Source organism: Zerene cesonia, unplaced genomic scaffold, assembly GCF_012273895.1.
Source record: "Zerene cesonia ecotype Mississippi unplaced genomic scaffold, Zerene_cesonia_1.1 Zces_u001, whole genome shotgun sequence".
NCBI classification, from domain to species: Eukaryota; Metazoa; Arthropoda; class Insecta; order Lepidoptera; family Pieridae; genus Zerene; species Zerene cesonia.
The window spans coordinates 4,312,565-4,331,006 of NW_024045131.1; the positions used below are offsets into that span (position 1 = coordinate 4,312,565).

Genomic DNA, 18,442 nt, shown 5'->3' on the forward strand with positions numbered 1-18,442 from the left:
CAACCCGCGTCATTTTGCCAAACCATAGTAGTCTAGCCTGTCAGGCTCCCGAGGTACCGCCACAGAAATCAAATTTCTTCTACTATTTCACTTTCGTTTTTTTTTCCACTCTATAACTTATTTGTTTATATATTATGGGGCTTCCGCGCTTCTGTAGCGCGTCTCACATGTTTGCAAATTGCCAGACCGACGATTTTTACGCGATAATGAGGAAAAGGGCAGCATCTATGATGAAGAGAATGCGTGAGAGTTCCAATGGTATTCTGAAGACATTAATTGAGAAAGTAGATGGTCCATTCCTTAAGCGGTGGGCAAATTTACATCGTACGCAATATAATTATGATAATGGATAATTTTTAATGGTTTTAATCTTGTTAATTTGTATAGAATTTAATTTTATAATACGTATTACTAACATAGTTTCTAAGATTAATGTATACTAACACAAATATGGATGAATATCTGAAAATAAAAATATTATTATTAAATTATTATTATATATTTTTTTTATGTCATAGTCCGAAGTACCCAAGTACCGAAGCGTGCTCGACTACCATATAATTAATGAAGCATTTACATGCTATAAACCAACGTCCAGCTAAAATATACCTTTTCTTACAGGTTGAAGAAGGCATACAGAAAAATCGAGAAGTTCTCAACCGTCATCAGCTACTTCTCGTGCCGCCAGTGGAAGTTCAGCAACCAGAACGTGCAGAACCTCTACAAGGAGCTGTGCAAGGCAGACAGACACAATTTCAACTTCAACATGTCGGAATTAGACTGGGATATGTACTTCCACAACCACGTGAGGGGCATACGGCTGTATCTATTGAAGGATCCTCTGGACACTGTGCCACAGGGTCTGCGGAAGCAGAATATGTTGAAAGTAGCCAATTACCTCCTGATCGCTATCCTTGGGTTTGTGTTTGTCCGACTGATGTGGTGGATCACGAAGCTCGTTATAGGTTTTTAATCTGGGACAGTTTGAGGCCCTATTTTAGGAGCCCGATGATTTTTTATAAGTATTGTAGAATACACACTATGTAAATGCAGGTTGATATTGTTATTTTGTAAAAATTTTCTATTTTCTTGCAGTTATGGCTTAAGTTATTTATGTGTATTTAAAGGTATTTATTTTATTGTATAGGTAAATTTCGAATTTTCTATCATGTGTTCAATAGAAATTCTCTCTGCTTAAAAGCGTGTGTATATTTTAAAATAAAATGTATTTACAGTTACATCTCTGACCTGATATATTAAGGGAGACAATGTCTTAATTCAACAAACACATAAAATAATATCTCGACATCATTCTATCTCTTTCTTTTCTTTTAAATATTGTGAGATGGCATTAAATTATAAATTTTGAGTGCGCATTAGACATTGAAAAATCAACTCTAAAACCATAGCAATAAATATGAATTTAATAACCAGGATGTTAAAAGGTCAGTGATACTTAGATTAAGGTGTAGGCATTTTATATGAAGGTTGTGCAAAAGACTTAACATAGTTTTTTATTATTTGGATATAAGAATCATTGAAAACTGTAAAGTTTGTTTGTTTGGACGTGCTGTTATCCAGAACTATAAAATTCATTTTAAACTAGCTTTTGTCCGCGTTAAATTCAGAGCAGATAAATAGATGTTCTATACAGGTTAAACTTCTCATGAATCACTCTCTCACAATCCGTTGTGTAGATTTAAAAATCAAAGCAAACATGCATACATTGGGACTGACGCGGGAAATGTCTGCTATTATTATTTCTTCTAATATATAAAATTCTCGTGTCACACTTTTCGTTGCCATACTCCTCCGAAACGGTTTGACCGATTTTGATGAAATTTTTTGTGCTTATCCGGTATCTATGAGAATCGGCCAACATCTATTTTTCATACTCCTAAATGATAAGAGTAAGGCAGAGCAGCGTTTGCCGGGTGCAGCTAATAGTGATATATAATGATTGGTGCTTCAGTTGTTAATAAAAGATTAGAAATTTGGGTTATTTAAATTGTTCATATAATTATTAACCGACGTTACCCAAAAACTGAGGAGGTTCTCAATTTGATTGTATTTTTCTAATCTTTATACTCGATAACTCCGTGGACGTGATTATTTTTATGTTTGATAAGGAATAGTTGTTATTGAATATTTATGGAACCTCTCTCCCCAGGGACATCGGTTATTTGAAAGCAATAATTATTAGAACAATACGATATTAACAAGTAATATAACATATTTTGTATAAAACAATTCGATACGTATCAAATTTGGCAATATAGAATTTGCCTTATTTGGACCTAGGGCCGGACACAAACCTTAGGCTTAATTCATAACAAATCTTTATTGTGATAATTTTTGCTCAGTAGTTTATAAGGTGTATTTAAATTAAGTATTTTAATTGCCATTCTATTGTAATAAAGATGATTATTAATAAGTTATTGTTTTATTTATACGCCAATCACTGTGCCCAGAAGTCTAATGCATAAAATTATTTTAATATTTTTAACATACTTCCAGACTATAGGCTTATGGATCAGTATCCTTAAAAAGTATTGAATATGAGTAAACATCACATGAAAGATGCCATTGAAATAATGTTTCTTATTGGTTGAGAGTTGTTAATCATATCAATAGATGGCGCGGGGTCTCCCTTAGGCACATGCAACCGAAAGAGTTGAAGAGAAGAGAGCTGAGGCGGGATCAAGGGTGGCCGAGAGGCTAGGCGATGCTACGGTTTGGCAAACTACGTTGGTAATAAACATATTATATTGTATAAAAATATAATTAAATTTACTAACATTTATTTTAAAAGTGTGTTCATTTCTTATTATATAATAATAAAGTAACTGAAGACACTTTCCGAACACAGCCGACAAATTAAAAGAAGTCAACAAACGTCATAAAATGTATATGACATGACTGTTTACAATTATATTATGATCGTATTTATTTTTGATAATTTACACGTAATTAGATCCGTTTCAGATCTCGTAGTGGACAAAGGTATGAATTTGTCTCCTTGCGGTGTAGGTCTAGAGTTTTTTGTGATTTTAAGCGCAGGAGATGAGACCTATGTGGAATTGAATGGAGACCAATGCTGGTTAGATGACGACTGTGGGGTGCTGGACATTGTTGGCAGTTGCCATGGCCTCATTCCGAAAGGTAACCCTATTACCTATGTGATATGGTATATAATATGCTTGAGAATTCAGGGTCTTTCAATTCTTAGTAGTATCATCTGTGCCTTGGTTAACATGGGTTAGGTAATAGTAATTGGGCCAGCTCGCACCGGGGAAGTACCACACCCCCACAGAAAACCGGCGTGAAATAGTGGCATGCCACTGTGTTTCGTACGGTGAGTGGGGGAGCCGGAGGCCCGTTTCCTTTTCCTCACCCATCCCAGTCCATTCCTTCTTTCCAGTCTTTAATCCTTTCCTTTTCCCCTATCCCATAAAAGCGGGCAGCACATTCGTAAAGGCACTACCTTTGCGAATGTTCATGGGCGGTGGTGATCGCTTACCATCAGGCGAACCACAAGCTCAGTTGCCCGCTATGACATTAAAAAAAAAAAAAATTAAATTAAAAAAATAGTGCCTCTGCCATTGTGCCGCTCGTTTTTAAGTAAAGGGAAACGGCCCTCTCCTCCTCACCGTACGAAACACAGTAGTATGCTACTATTTCACGTTGATATTCTGTGGGGGTGTGATACTTCCCCTGTACTTTGTGCTGAAACATGTTCGACTAGATATGACCTAATATATTGTTTATACATTTCAGGTACAGAGAGAACTTTCTCGCTAATCGCACCGATCATAAACCCATACCAGAGACGTGGATATTGCACCATCTACATCGATTCAAAATCGTCACGTGAACAAACTAATAAGAGGGAGATAGTAAACATTAAATTTGATACAACAGTCAAGCGTAAAGACCCTAGCAATCCAAATCTTAAAGTGTGCAAAGAAATCGATCAAGATCCTTTGAATAACTGCGCACCAGTCAATTGTGATAGCTTTTACAATGGAAAGAGATCTTACTATCATCCCGAATATAAACGGTGCGTTCCACAAGCTCAATGCACTTCAACTAAGGACAGCCCCGATGTCATTTATAATCCTAATTCCAACCAATGTATAGAAGAATCTATAACACAAGAGGACATCGATTTTATCAAAGAAATAGACGTGAAATCCAGATTTCCCAAAGATGTGCTTATTTTGCAAAATCTGCACAACAATTCGGATGTCGCCGAATCGTATGTGAATGTGGATGATCTAAAAAAGAATCCTAAAAACAAAACTAATACTCATCCAAAAGAAGAACTACCGGACGAGTATTATCTTAAAATACTAATGAAAGACTGTTTCGTAGGCAACAAAACGTCGTTGTTTATCTTGAGCCTTGTTATATCCGTGCAGTGTTGCATGATTTGCGTTATGATGTACTGTCTGACGAAAACTTGCGGCTGCTTCAAGGACAAGAAAGTAGTGAGGAAGTTTTTCAATTACCACCAGGACGTGTCCGTCACGACACCCCTCATAAACACCAGTAACATCGACACGGAGACGACGGACTGTCAGTACTTCAGCGAGTCATCGAAAGTTGACCAGAAAATCAAGTGCTACAAAGCGTGCCAGAAAGAGGTAACCAAAAATGTAAGGCCGAGCATGTCTGACGATATACTGTCCAAGTGTTTGAATCGACGCGACTGGGGCAAGCACACTAGGTCTGAAATCATCCAGGAATTGAACGAAACGAATGACCAACAGAAGATAACCAATGATGATAAAACAGAAACGAAAGTTATGTTCGAAGCAAATAAAGAGGAAACGCAGAATGCGACAAACGTAGAAGCGAATAAGAAGAAAACATCAGATAAAGACGTGGAAGCGAACTGGTCGTCGGAACGTGAAATCAAATGCCACAGCTACAACGAAGAGGATTCAAACACCACAGGCTTCATATCAAACCAGCCTAAAAGCACACGATATGTGACAGAACAGCCCAGAAAGGGCACAATATCATTGTCCACAGCGAAAGGCGCACAGGCATATTTCTCCAATGACTCCATCGACGAATTCCTCTCCGAGCGAGGCATGATCTATTTGGCTGGAGAAAATGTCTCCAAATATACATTTACTACGGAATCTAGTGAACTAAAGCCATCTACATCATCAGTATCCAGCAAGACGTCAAAGAATTTCGTGAGGCACGTCCTGTCCTTGATACAAAAGCGACCCAGGGGCCATTCCTCTGATCCGGGGGGCAAGAAAGATGCGTTGGACGTTGAGTTGCTGCACATGTCCAAAGCTACGGTATATTCGTCGAGCGACGATTCGGAATATAAGAAGAGATATAGAAAGCAGAAGGAGTCGAAGACGTCTTTGTGATTTGGTTTAGGTGTAATAAAGTATTTCTATTTAGTGTTCGGTTATTGTTATAAACAACTAATAGACATACTAGCGGTCTTCTCCGGCATTGCCCGTGGTACATATATGACCTATAGCCTTACCCAATAAATAGGCTATCGAACACTGAAAGAATTTTTCAAATCGGACCAGTAGTTCCTGAGATTAGTGCGTTCAAACAAACAAACAATATTAGTATAGTTATTACTTTAAAGCTGATTTTATTAAATTTAAATGACCTGATGAGGCCCATATCCTTTTCCTTACCTTTCCCAGTCCTTTCCTTTATTCCTATCGCCAATCCTTCCGTAATCCCTTTCCAAAAAGTCGGCAATCCATTTGTAGAGGCGTAAGGTCTGTAATGGACCTTATGCCTCTCCAAATTTTCATGGGCGGTGGTAGCGCTTACCATCAGGCGTCCCACCAGCTCCATTGCCGACTGTAACATAAAAAAAAAAAAAAAAAAAAAAAAAAAACCTAACCGAACGCAACTAAGATTCATTTAGAACGAAAGAGATAAATAAATTAAAAAAATTAAATGTTCACTCATCAGGGACAACACAACATACTAATAAATCAAACAAATTATACAAATGTACATAAAAAATATATGATATATGAAATTAAAAGCTCAGAGACATTTACGTGATGCCCGTTATACTACTAATATTATAAATGCGAAAATTTGTAAGAATGTATGTGTGGTTGTTGCTGTTTCAGGCAAAAACTGCTGAACCGATTGCAATAAAATTTGGTACGTAGACAGCTGGACAACTGAAATAACATATAAGCAACTTTTATCCCGATATTCCTACGGGATACGGATTTACGCGGGTGAAACCGCGAGGTGCAGCTGGCTATATAAAAAATAAAAATTAGTCTAAGACCCCAACTTAACCACCGGTTTCCCCGAACTGCTATGACATTAAAGCCTTCATGTAAAGAGCATATAAGTCACTTAAGGCCTGAAAAGCGCCTGTAACACTTCTAGTGTTACAAATGTTTATGGGCGGTGGTGACGACTTAACGTAAGGTGGCCCAGCTGCTGCTTTACTTGCTCTGCCACAAAAATAATTGAAAATAAGATAACAGCAAACACACCCAAACCGCCTTGACCTTGACCGCCTCCTTGGTACAGTGGTTAACGCCTGAGCGTAGAACCGAGGGGTCCTGGGTTCAATTCCCGGTGGGGACGCACAAAAAAAATATGTCTCGGTCTGGCAGGACACAGAAGGCTGATCACCTACTTGTCCCTAAAGAAATTCGATCAGTGAAACAGATACATCATCTGCCCCATACCCCACGGGAATTCACTTAAACAAACCCAAATGAGATGGTATAAAAGCTTCAATGACTATAAGTCTGAACACTAGGCCCGTTTCTAACCCTTACCAGTCCATTCTCTCTTTCCAGTCTTTGGTCCTTTGCTCCTTAAAGACGCGCAGCGCATTCGCAAAGACACTACCACTGCGAATGTTTATGGGCGGTGGTGATCGCTTACCATCGGGTGAACCACCAGCTTGGTTTTCAGCTTATGGCATAAAAAACACTAAAGTAATTATATTATTTATTTTTTGTCAATATTCATAAGTGGGATGTTATCTGGGCAAATGCAGGGGGGGCAGAGTGTGGACGTTTCTTCAGTGGGGGGCGTCACATACCGAGGCGGAGTGACCTGAAATATGATATAATTATGAAATAACTGGTGCTGATCTGAAAAGTACATTTTATGTATAGATCATTTATATAAGCCATTTACAAAGCATTTAATGCTATCAAGCAAAAAGTAAAATTCGTAAGAGGAAATTTTAAATATATTATGAACTGGACTGTTTTATCCCAAGGTATTGCTACCTAAGGAGAAAAAGTATCCTATAACCTAAGTTAGCTCATACCCTCGTCTGTATACCAAATGTTAATTAAATCCGTTCAGTAGTTTCAGCGTGATTGACGGACAAACATCCAAACAAATAAACTTTTACATTTATAATACTAGCTGCGCTCGGCGGTTTCGTCCGCGTTAGTCCGTATCCCGTAGGAATATCGGCATAAAAAGTTGCCTATATGCTATTCCAGTTGTCCATCTGTCTACGTACCAAATTTCATTGCAATCGGTTCAGTATTTTTCCCGTGAAGGAGCAACAAACACGCACACATCCTTACAAACTTTCGTATTTATAACATTAGTAGGATAGGATTAGTGTGAAGTGTGATCATCCAGAAGTAGAATCCGGGAATGATGCAGAAGATACGAGAATATATAAATTTATCAATAAATTAGCCATAAAATATTATTCATTCATTGATCACCTTAATTTTTGGAAAATGTATATTTCCAATAAGTTTGAATCTTGGTAAAGGGCCTCTAGTCAAACACATACACTGAAAATGTTTACAAAATTATTGGTTTCATTATATTGAGAACTTTAAAGTAAGCTATGCCAACATCAGCCCATACTAGACTCTACTGCGGGACACAGGTCTCTTTTTTATGTCATAGCGGGCAACTGAGCTGGTGGTTCGCCTGATGGTAAGCGATTATCATCTCCCATGAACATTCCCAAAGTTAGTGCCTCTCCGAATCCGCTGCCCGCGTTTAGGTGTAACGAATAAGGCAAGGATTCACTGGAAGAAATGGACTGGGAAGGGTGAGGAATAGGAAACTGGGTCTCTGGCTCCCCCACTCACCGTACGAAACACAATAGTGAATTAGAAATACAATGTTACTATTTCACGCCGGTTTTTTGTGAGGGTGTGGTACTTCCCTGGTGCGAGCTGGCCCAATTCGAGCCGAACGTGCTCGACTCCCACATGAAAATCTCCAAGGACCTCTTATGAGAGTCCACAATCCAGCGAGCTGGTCAATCAAACTAATATTCAACACATACCCCTTTTTGAATTCTAACATTATATATATAAAGAGTAGAAAAAATTCGATTACTGTGGCGGGATCACGAGTGGCCGAGAGGCTAGGCGTTGCTACGGTTTGGCAAAGAACGCGGGTTCGAATCCCGCCTCGTGATCAAATTTTTTCTATTCCTTCAAAATTTCTCATTTATAAAAAGCATTTCAATGCTATAAAACTAAAAATTAAACTTTTAAATATTAAATTTGACTTACACCAGGCTGAAATAAAAATTTATTTAATACAATTTTCAACTAAGAAATGCTTATAGTTTATTTAATTAATAGCTTTTGCCCGTGGCTTCACACGCGTTAGATTCTGAGTTGTTTAATAGGTGTTACTATACATATAAACCTTCTTCTTGCATCACTAGCTATTTAAAAGCCCTCGGAAAAAACGACTTGCTAAATTATGTCAGACGAAATTTAAAAAAAAAAAAATTATCCCTCCCTCTACTCATCACAGCCCGTTACATTTTAAGAAGCCCCTCCCCCCTGATGTGACGTCACACAATTTTGAGAGGGTATTTTAAAAAGCAGTTTTGATTGTTAGATCGAACTCACTAATTTTGTCGTAAATTTGTAAAAATGTCGAATCATACATACATACATATATATTTTAAAGCTTATTATGTGATGTCACAAAGGTTTTATTTATAAAAATAATTCTTCTTTATGTATTCGTGTTTTTCTTTATTATAATAACAAAAGTACTTACTTTCTGAAATTTATTTAAATTAAAATCATTATATATTTTAACATAGCTTATAAGTCGTAACAATAACGTCAGAAAATATATAACGTTGTTTTGAATAAAAAACAAACACTTACAGATCTCGGCTAAAACATATACAATAAATTTTGTTTATTCACACTTTTATAATATCAATAAACAAATTTCGTCATAAGAATTAATGAGTTTTACTTACACGTGTCTATAAAATAATGTTACGTTATTAAAAAAATGAATATAAATTATTTTATACATATAAATATACTTACAAAGAGAGTATCGCTTGTGAATGTGTGACGTGTATGTGCGTTTGTTTATAGCTGGTAAGCTCACGAACTGCTGGACCGATTTCGAAAATTCTCCTACATTTTTTTGTCTTAGTGCCTCGTCTCCTGCATGTTGGCTACATATGTACCACGGGCGAAGCCAGGCGAATAGCTAGCTACATATGAATTCAATGATGTTTCTTATCGTTTACTTACATAATACTGGAATGGTGAAAGGTTTATGTTAATTACTGCAAAAATAATTAATTACGAATAAAAATAATATTTTTTTAATTTAAGTACTTACTGTTATCTGTAAAGTTTGTATGTATATTAACAAATTAATTCTCTTAACAAAATCTTTAGTGAATCATTAAAGAGCACTGTCCCTAAAAGGCTGTTTATTGGTATTTTTTCTGTTATTTAAACACAAATAAAACATTTAAGTAGTAGTAAGTAGTTCAATCATAATATTAATTTTATTAACAACTTTTGTTTATCATATATAATAAGAGAGAAAGAAATTTTATACACACCCATTTCTATTTAAAAACAAAATGCTATTTAATATAGATTAGAACAATGTCAATATACTTAAACTAAATAGTTTTAAATAATATTTATCATCAAAATAAAGATTATTGGTTATTACCTCAGTCTGAAACAGATAAATATATAAAATAACCACATAAAACTTCTATATTAGTCATTACAATTTGTTAATTTTTAATTATTATTTTTATATTAACAAAATACTTTATAAACTGAAAAATTTATGGAATAAACAAATCGATCAATTGAGGTGAGATTCCAACCCCACAATCCCACCTCAGCAATCGGATATCTTCTGCTATTTGGGTTTTATATGCCTAGGGAATCCCTCACGCTATCTATTGAGGTAATTAACTCACATCTACGAATATGAAAAAAGAATTCAAATCTTCTATCAACCCTTATATTACAAAGGGGAAACTTTTGTATTTTATATGTTTGTGACAAAAACCACTGGACCGATTTCAAAAATTCTTTCACCATTAGAAAGCTGTATCCTCCCCGAGTGGTGTAAGCTATATATGTACCACAGGCGACGACGGGGCAAACAGTTAAATTAATTACATTTCGTTGATTATTCGAGAAGGCTTGGCCAGTTTTATCAAGTTTTATACATTCACAATAGTACAAGAAAGGTTAAAAAGATTAGAAAGTTGAAGAAAAAATGGACAATATTTGTACTATGGCGCTTCTTATTTCGCTGGGTCAGCTAGTTAATGATCATTTGTTTAAAATATACTTACGTACACTTGCTGAAATAAAATTATGCCATTTTTAAGTGATTAAACAATTCGAATAAAAAAATTCAATAAATATTTAAACAATCTATAAATAATTGACAAACATACCAGTAACTGTAAATAAATCGTTTTTTTTTAATATTTAACTTTACGTTTGGTAATAGTATAGGTAATAATTTAATGTCACACTTACACCACCATTCTGTCAATGTAAATAGAAAAAAATGTGATTATTTTGGAAACAAAACTTTTAATTTTTAGTTTTATAGCATTGAAATGCTTTATAAATGAGAAATTTTTAAAGAATAGAAAAAATTTGATCCTGCCTCGTGATCAAATTTTTTCTATTCTTTCAAAATTTCTCAACAAAACTTTTCATAAAACTTATAGAAGGAGCTTGATGTCTCATAATTTTTTAAGTTAGTTAACATTGTTTTAATTCAATATCATAATATATATTTATACAGATTAATAATACTGCTATGGTTTTATTTTATCTGTGACAGTACGTGAAACTTTGTAAGTACCACTTTTTTCGAAGTTGTCAGAACAAGACGCAATTTAAATAGGATCACATGGAAGGCGCCAGCTTTCAAATAAAAACAGGCCTTAATAAAATCGTTTCACCCGGTGAAAAGTTATGATTTTAAAAGGATATTTTTATAATTTGACTAGCTTTTACCCACGGCTTTGCACAAGTTATTGGGAGTAGTTTAATAGATTGGTTATAATACGTATGGATCTTCCTCTTGAATTACTCTATCTATTATAAAACCCATCAAAATCCGTTACGTAGTTTTAAAGATCTAAGTATACATACATAGGGACAGATTCGGGAAGCGACTTTGCTTTATACTATGAAATGATGCAATTTATTAAGGAGTCGAGTACGTACCGCCATCTGTTGGTGTATTAGAGAAATTTTATTATAATTAATCAAAAGAAATATCTCAATAATTTATATAACCCACAATTATTATGACAAATTACTGAATGAAACTTTAAGAAAGGTATAAAAAATAAAAATAGCAAACTTACTGTTATCTAAAAAGTAAATAATGTAATTTTAAATTGAATTTTATATACATATTTCATTTATTCAGTAGTTTTAGTAAGCTGTGGTAGTAGTAATCTATACTAATAATATGAAGATGTAGAGTTCGTTTGTTTGAATTCACTAATCTCAGGAACTACTGGTCCGATTCGAAAAATTATTTCAGAGTTAGATAGCCCATTTATTGAGGAAGGCTATTTATGTACCATGGGCGAAGCCGGGGCGAACCGCTAGTTACACATGTACTAGTTTCAAGAGGAACTGCTTTTTGTTTGTTACATTTATCTCAAAAACTGCTGGATAGATAGAAAACTTTAATTGAGGGAGTCGAGCACGCTTCGGCACGAATTGGGCCAGCTCGCACCGGGGAAGTACGACACCCCCACAGAAAACCGGCGTGAAATAATAGCTTGCTATTGTGTTTCGTACGGTGAGTGGGGGAGCCGGAGGCCTATTTCCTTGTCCTAGCCCATCCCAGTCCATTCCTTTTTTCCATTCATCAATCCTTTCCTTATCCCTTTTCCCTTAAAAGCGGGCAGCGCATTCTCAGAGGTCTGAGCTTCTGCGAATGTTCATGGGCGGTGGTGATCGTTTACCATCAGGCGAACCACCAGCTCAGTTGCCCGCTATGACATAAAAAAAAAAAAACAATATGTTTACATTACAAACCATCTTTACAAAGTAAGATATTGTCATTATTCAGGTCGGGTCCACCTGGGCAAAGCCAGGATAAAAGATAAATAAAAAAAAAACACAATGAATAAACAATTCTTACATTCAACTGAAAATAAATTTAATTAACTCATTTAATTATGCAAAAAAATTCACGAAATTTGACTTTGAAATAAATTTATTTGCCACTTACAATATCCTGTAAAAAGAAGACCAAATTGAATAAATAACCATATAAATTGATTATCATGTGATCCTAATTAGCATAATGAGATAATTTCGTAGAATTATTGTATTGTCACCGACACTTGATAAGTGTACAAAGTTTGAATTAAATAGACAGCTATTTAAAGCAGATCAAAATCGATTCTAAAGAAGTCGGTTACATACAAACATACAGAAGCCAACGAAAGTTTTGATATATGGCTTGTGGGATAGTATAGTATACTGAATACATACCTGACCCTATAATAAAACAAATGGATCAATTAATACGTTTAATTTATAAGAAAATACATGGAAATATTTTATTTGTAGCGTAATAATTATAAATGTCAATTTGATTTTGCTTTGATAATTATGAGATGAATGAATTTAAGAGTTATGACCTTTAACACAGAGGTCATAACTCGCCCATTACATATATTGGTACAATTAACTAAATATCCTACTAATATTATAAAAGCGAAAGTTTGTAAGGATGTGTGTGTGTGTTTGTTGCTCTTTCACGCAAAAACTACTGAACCGATTGCAATAAAATTTGGTACGTAGACAGCTGGACTATTGGAATAACATATAGGCAACTTTTTATCCCAACATTCCTACGGGATACGGACTTACGCGGGTGAAACCGCGGGGCGCAGATAGTTTGATATAGAATTGTTTCTTTTAAAACTCTTTGTCTTTCTCTTCTCTAGCATGCGTGAAAGATACCGTTAAATATAAATAGGTGTATTTCCTCATAATTATGTGCTACGAACCTTTACCTGCAAGGATAAATAAAAATATGTTTATTTATTGATAAAGTATGTTAATAGAATCGTATATAATTCTATGTGTCAGAAGGGACGCTTGAATCAAGAAATGAAACGTTGATTCCAATCAATTCTAAACTTAACCGACTTCAAATCACTCAAAGCGAATAAGAAATTTATTATAATAAGCATTATCATCATCTGAGGCTCTACAGCTCGAGTGGGCCTTGGCCTGGTCCAGTGTTTTCTTCCAGCTCTCTTGATTCCCTGCCCGAGGTCTCCAGCTTTCACACCAGTTTCTCCAGTTTTAAAGTCCTGTTCGGCGCCATCTAGCCATCGAAGCTTCGGTCTTCCTCTATTATAATACGCGCTACTCATCCATTTACAGTCGATGCCAATCAAGTTAAAACGGCAGTAGGTATAAGTTTATTTTTGGTATGGGGCAGTCGAGCACACTTCGGCACGAAATGGGCCAAGACCGGCGTGAAATAGCATACTGCTGTTTTTTGTGTGGTGAGTGAAGGAGCCGGAGGCCTGTGTCCTTTTCCTTACCCTTGCCAGTCCTTTCTTTTATTCCTCTTGTCAATCTTTTCTTAATTATTTTCCAATTTGAAATCACCATCCAATTATAGAGGCGTAACGTCTGCAATCGACCTAACGCCTCTCCAAATGTTCACGGCCGGTGATAGCCCTTACCATCAGGCGACCCACCAGCTTCATTTCCAATTATAAAAACAAATATACTAAGTTACTACTTGTGATACTATATAGTAAGGTGGTAGCATCTATTATCTACTACCATTAGACTTGGCTGGCACCGACTTCATATAAAATACTCTTTAATCGCTTCACAATTGCCGAAACTGTATTTTAAAATACATTCAGAGGAACTTAGATCGTCCTCCTTTTTGTTTTGAAAGTCGGTTAAAAAGAATTTATTACTAGAATTATCTTATTCTAGTAATAATTTTAAGTGAAACTACGTCAATGACCTAAGACCTAATAAGTAATGAATAAATTAAATTAATTTAATTACTTACTGGTTTCTGAAAAAACATTTTGTTCTGGTATAATAAACTAGTTGATCAAATGTTTTTATTTTTAGTCAAAGAAATCTTTTCATTCGCATTTCATATTTAAATTTATTACGTAAAATGATGAAAAAACTAGCTTTTGCCCGCGGCTTAGCACGTTAAACTCAGAGTAGTTTAAGGGATGTTATTATACATATAAAACTTCCTCTTGAATCACTTTATCTATTAAAAATAAACCACCAAAATCCGTTGTGTAGTTTTAAAGATCTAGGCATACATACACAGATACAAAGACAGACGCGGTAAGCGTCTGCTTTATCGTCTGCTTTATACTATGTAGTGATAGAGACAAGACGAAATGTATGTCACATAAGTTTTTTTTAATGAAGGTTAGTTTAAGGTAATTTTAATACGTTTAGTTAAAACATAATTGACTTTCTACTACCACATAATTTTATGTGGTTGTCGAGCACGCTTCGGCACTAATTGGGCCAGCTGCACGGGGGAAGTACCACACACCCACAGGAGACCGGCGTGAAATAGCATACTGCTGTGTTTCGTTCGGTGAGTGGGGGAGTCGGAGGCCCATATCCTTTTCCTACCCTTCCCAGTCCTTACCTTTAACCCTTTCGCAGATCCTTTCTTAGTCCCTTCCCAATTTGAAGACGGCAATCCAATTATAAAGGCGTAAGGTCTGCAATCGACCTTTCGCCTCTCCAAATGTTCATGGGCGGTGGTAGCGCTTACCATCAGGCGACCCACCAGCTCCATTGTTGAATGTGACATAAAAAAACTTTTACATAATATCAATTTATTAGTACTTACTCCCTGTTTGCCTGTAAAATTCAAATCAATTAACAGACGCACGGTCAGACAGAAGTATTGATGATAAATGAACTTATCAGCTTTATTATGATGAATTAAGTGAAGATAACAATTATTTATATATTATACTAGCGTTAGGATATTTACAAAAGATATAGTTACTGTCTATTCCTGTTTTATCTCAAGGGAGCATTTAATCGAAATAAAAAGTATCCTATCACCCAAGTCAGGTCATACCCTGTCTGTATACCAAATTTCATCAAAATGCGTTCAATGGTTTCACCGTGGTTGACGGACAAAATCCAAACAAACAAACTTTCTCATTTATAATATTAGTGTGAACATAGCCACTTACAAGTTGAGGAATCAGCAGGGGCATTGAAAAGAAAATTATTAATTATATTAATATCGTCTATTTATTGATATAAACAATTTGTTAAAAAACAAATAAATGTGTACATTTCATTACGTATTACTGACGTGCGTGTACGTGTATATACGTGTGCTCATCTCAAAATCCTTCGTAACGGCTGAACCGATTTCGATGGAACTTTCAATAAAAATGCTAATGTTATTAGGAAGCTTAACTTTTGCTACAGCTACAGCAGTACACTTACAGCTAGTTTTTACATAAATAACGTCTTTCACATAATAAATTGAATGCAAATATTACTCTTATATCTCTCTTATAAGTATTCTTATATCTTATTATGTAGGTTAGTATATAAAAATATTGCGTGATAAAAATTAGGAGAGGGACCTTAGGACAACTAGGCTCTAGGACTATAATTTAGGGTCCATTTTACTGGTATTGTTATTAAGTCTATATGTTGTAATTTAGTATTGCTATGTTATATTTCTTCCAGTATTAAAACTTACGTAGCGATCCTGAAATATTAATTTATTAAAAAAAGCTAACATGTATTTATTTGTATTCCTTATTTGTACTTAAATAGATTATAAACGCGAGTAGCGAAGCGAATAGCGACGAGAATAGCGACGCGAATAGCGAAGCGAATAGCGGAGCGAACAGCGAAGCGAACAGCAAAGCCAACAGCGAAGCGATAAGCGACCCGAACAGCGAAGCTATAAGTGAAGCCAACAGCGAAGTGATAAGCGAAGCGAACAGCGAAGCTATAAGTGAAGCCAACAGCGAAGTGATAAGCGAAGCGAACTGCGAAGCTATAAGTGAAGCCAACAGCGCAGTGATAAACGAAGCGAACAGCGAAGCTATAAGTGAAGCCTAACGCGAAGTGATAAGCGAAGCGAAGAGCGAAGCTATAAGTGAAGCCAACAGCGAAGTGATAAGCGAAGCGAACAGCGAAGCTATAAGTGAAGCCAACAGCGAAGTGATAAGCGAAGCGAATAGCGAAGGTAATAGCCAACAGTGTGTGTAAAGGTAGTAAAAGTCGGCAAAATATGTCGATTCGTAATTCGCCTTGGTATTCGCTATTCACACAAATCTGTTATTTATGGTAACACAATTTCACTTACTGTGAACTGTAAAGGAATAAATAATTAAAGAATCATATTCTTCATCTTAAACTAATTATAATTTTAATATACATGCATTATACGATACGTTTTTCCATTGTCATTAAAATAGTAACGATCATATTTTAATTTCTATCAAACTGTTATTTAAAACTTAGTTAAAGGAATCGTTGCATTCTCGTTTTATACTTAAAGTTATTGCATAAATTTATAAAAAAACAACTAGGTTTTTCCCGCGGCTTCGCACATACTAAATTCGGAGCAGCTTAATAGATGTTATTATACATGTAAACCTTCCTCTTGAATCACTTTATTTCTTACAAAAAACCCATCAAATTCTGCTGATTAGATTTATAGAAATATTTGTAGTTATACATAATACAATTATAGTTGGTATAGTAAGTTATCCGGGCGGAGCCGGGACGAGCGTCTAGTATGTATATTATAATAACAAATACTTACCACATTCTGCAATTAAAATATTTCACGGATTTATCTTTTGTATCGTTAATAGATAATCTTAAAAACATGTTATATTTAATTTTTAGTTTTATAGCATTGAAATGCTTTATAAATGAGAAATTTTGAAAGAATAGAAAAACTAAAAATTAAATTTAACAAAGGCCGCGTTCCATCGATACAATATTGTAATCATTGAAATAATGTTTCGTATTGGTTGTGATGTTTCTTAATCATCTCAATAGATGGCGTGGGGTGCCCCTTAGGCACATGAAACCGAAACAGTAGAAGAAATTCGATTACTGTGGCAGGATCACGGGTGGCCGAGAGGCTAGGCGTTGCTACGGTTAGGCAAGAAACGCAGGTTCGAATCCTGCCTCGTGATCAAATTTTTTCTATTCTTTCAAAATTTCTCAACATACTGAATACAGCTGAGCAATAGCTCAGCTTGGTGTTGAAGCAGTGGTGGCTCAGTAGCGAAGACCTTGGTCTTAAAATCTTAAGTCGTGGTTCGAGACGAGGCGAGCGTGCTGGATTATGGCCTGGAGACCCTTATAGGACGCCTGTGTCCCAGCAGTGGTAACATGTTTGGGTTGATGATGATGATATGTTCAAGAAAAGAAAATAAAATGAATTCATACCTCAGGCTGCAAAATAAATATTTTTTTATATTATTATATTATATAATATTTTTTTTTATATTATTGTAGTAATATTGAAATTCAAATTTATCTATTTTAGGTGATAATTTTTAATAAACATTATATAATACTCACAGTAGTCTAAAATAAGAACACATCTTATTCAATTATTATTAATTATTTAATTTTTATTAAACATATTATTAATACATTAAAAACCAACCTCATCTGGCTATAAACATAAGTTATATTTTTATTTACTGTTTCTTATTCGTTTTGATTATTTAATCTATATTAATTACATTACCTGTAACTGAAAATAAAAATTAATATATTAATATTTCCATCTATTGCATGGGGCCCAATCCGTTTTTGTTTTATTTATTTTTATCGAGTATTAAATAGATATTTGTTTTTGTTATAAAATAATGATAAGATCTTATATAAAAACTGATCGTTTATGTGTACTTACTGTGAGCTTAAATAAATAAAAAACAGTAATGAGAGACAAGTTTAACAGCTGATGTATTAACCAACCCAATAAGGTATAATCTATATATTAAACTAGATTTTGTCCGCGGCTACGCACGCGTTAATTTGAAATAGTTTAATAGATGTTATAATGCTTATTAACTTTCCTCTTATATAACTCTATCTATTTAAAAAAAACCATCAAAATCCAT

The 18,442-nt window shown here is 34.9% G+C and overlaps 1 protein-coding gene across 1 annotated transcript in view; it reads left to right on the forward strand.

Moving 5' to 3' along the window:
* LOC119838163 (fatty acyl-CoA reductase wat-like) overlaps positions 1-2,434 on the forward strand; it is a 44,746-nt gene extending 42,312 nt beyond the window's left edge. Inside the window, exon 11 of the mRNA XM_038364006.1 lies at positions 622-2,434. Coding sequence (XP_038219934.1) covers positions 622-973 — 352 coding nt within the window. The 3' untranslated portion in view covers positions 974-2,434. The remainder of the gene's footprint in view (positions 1-621) is intronic.
* Positions 2,435-18,442: the final 16,008 nt, after the last annotated feature.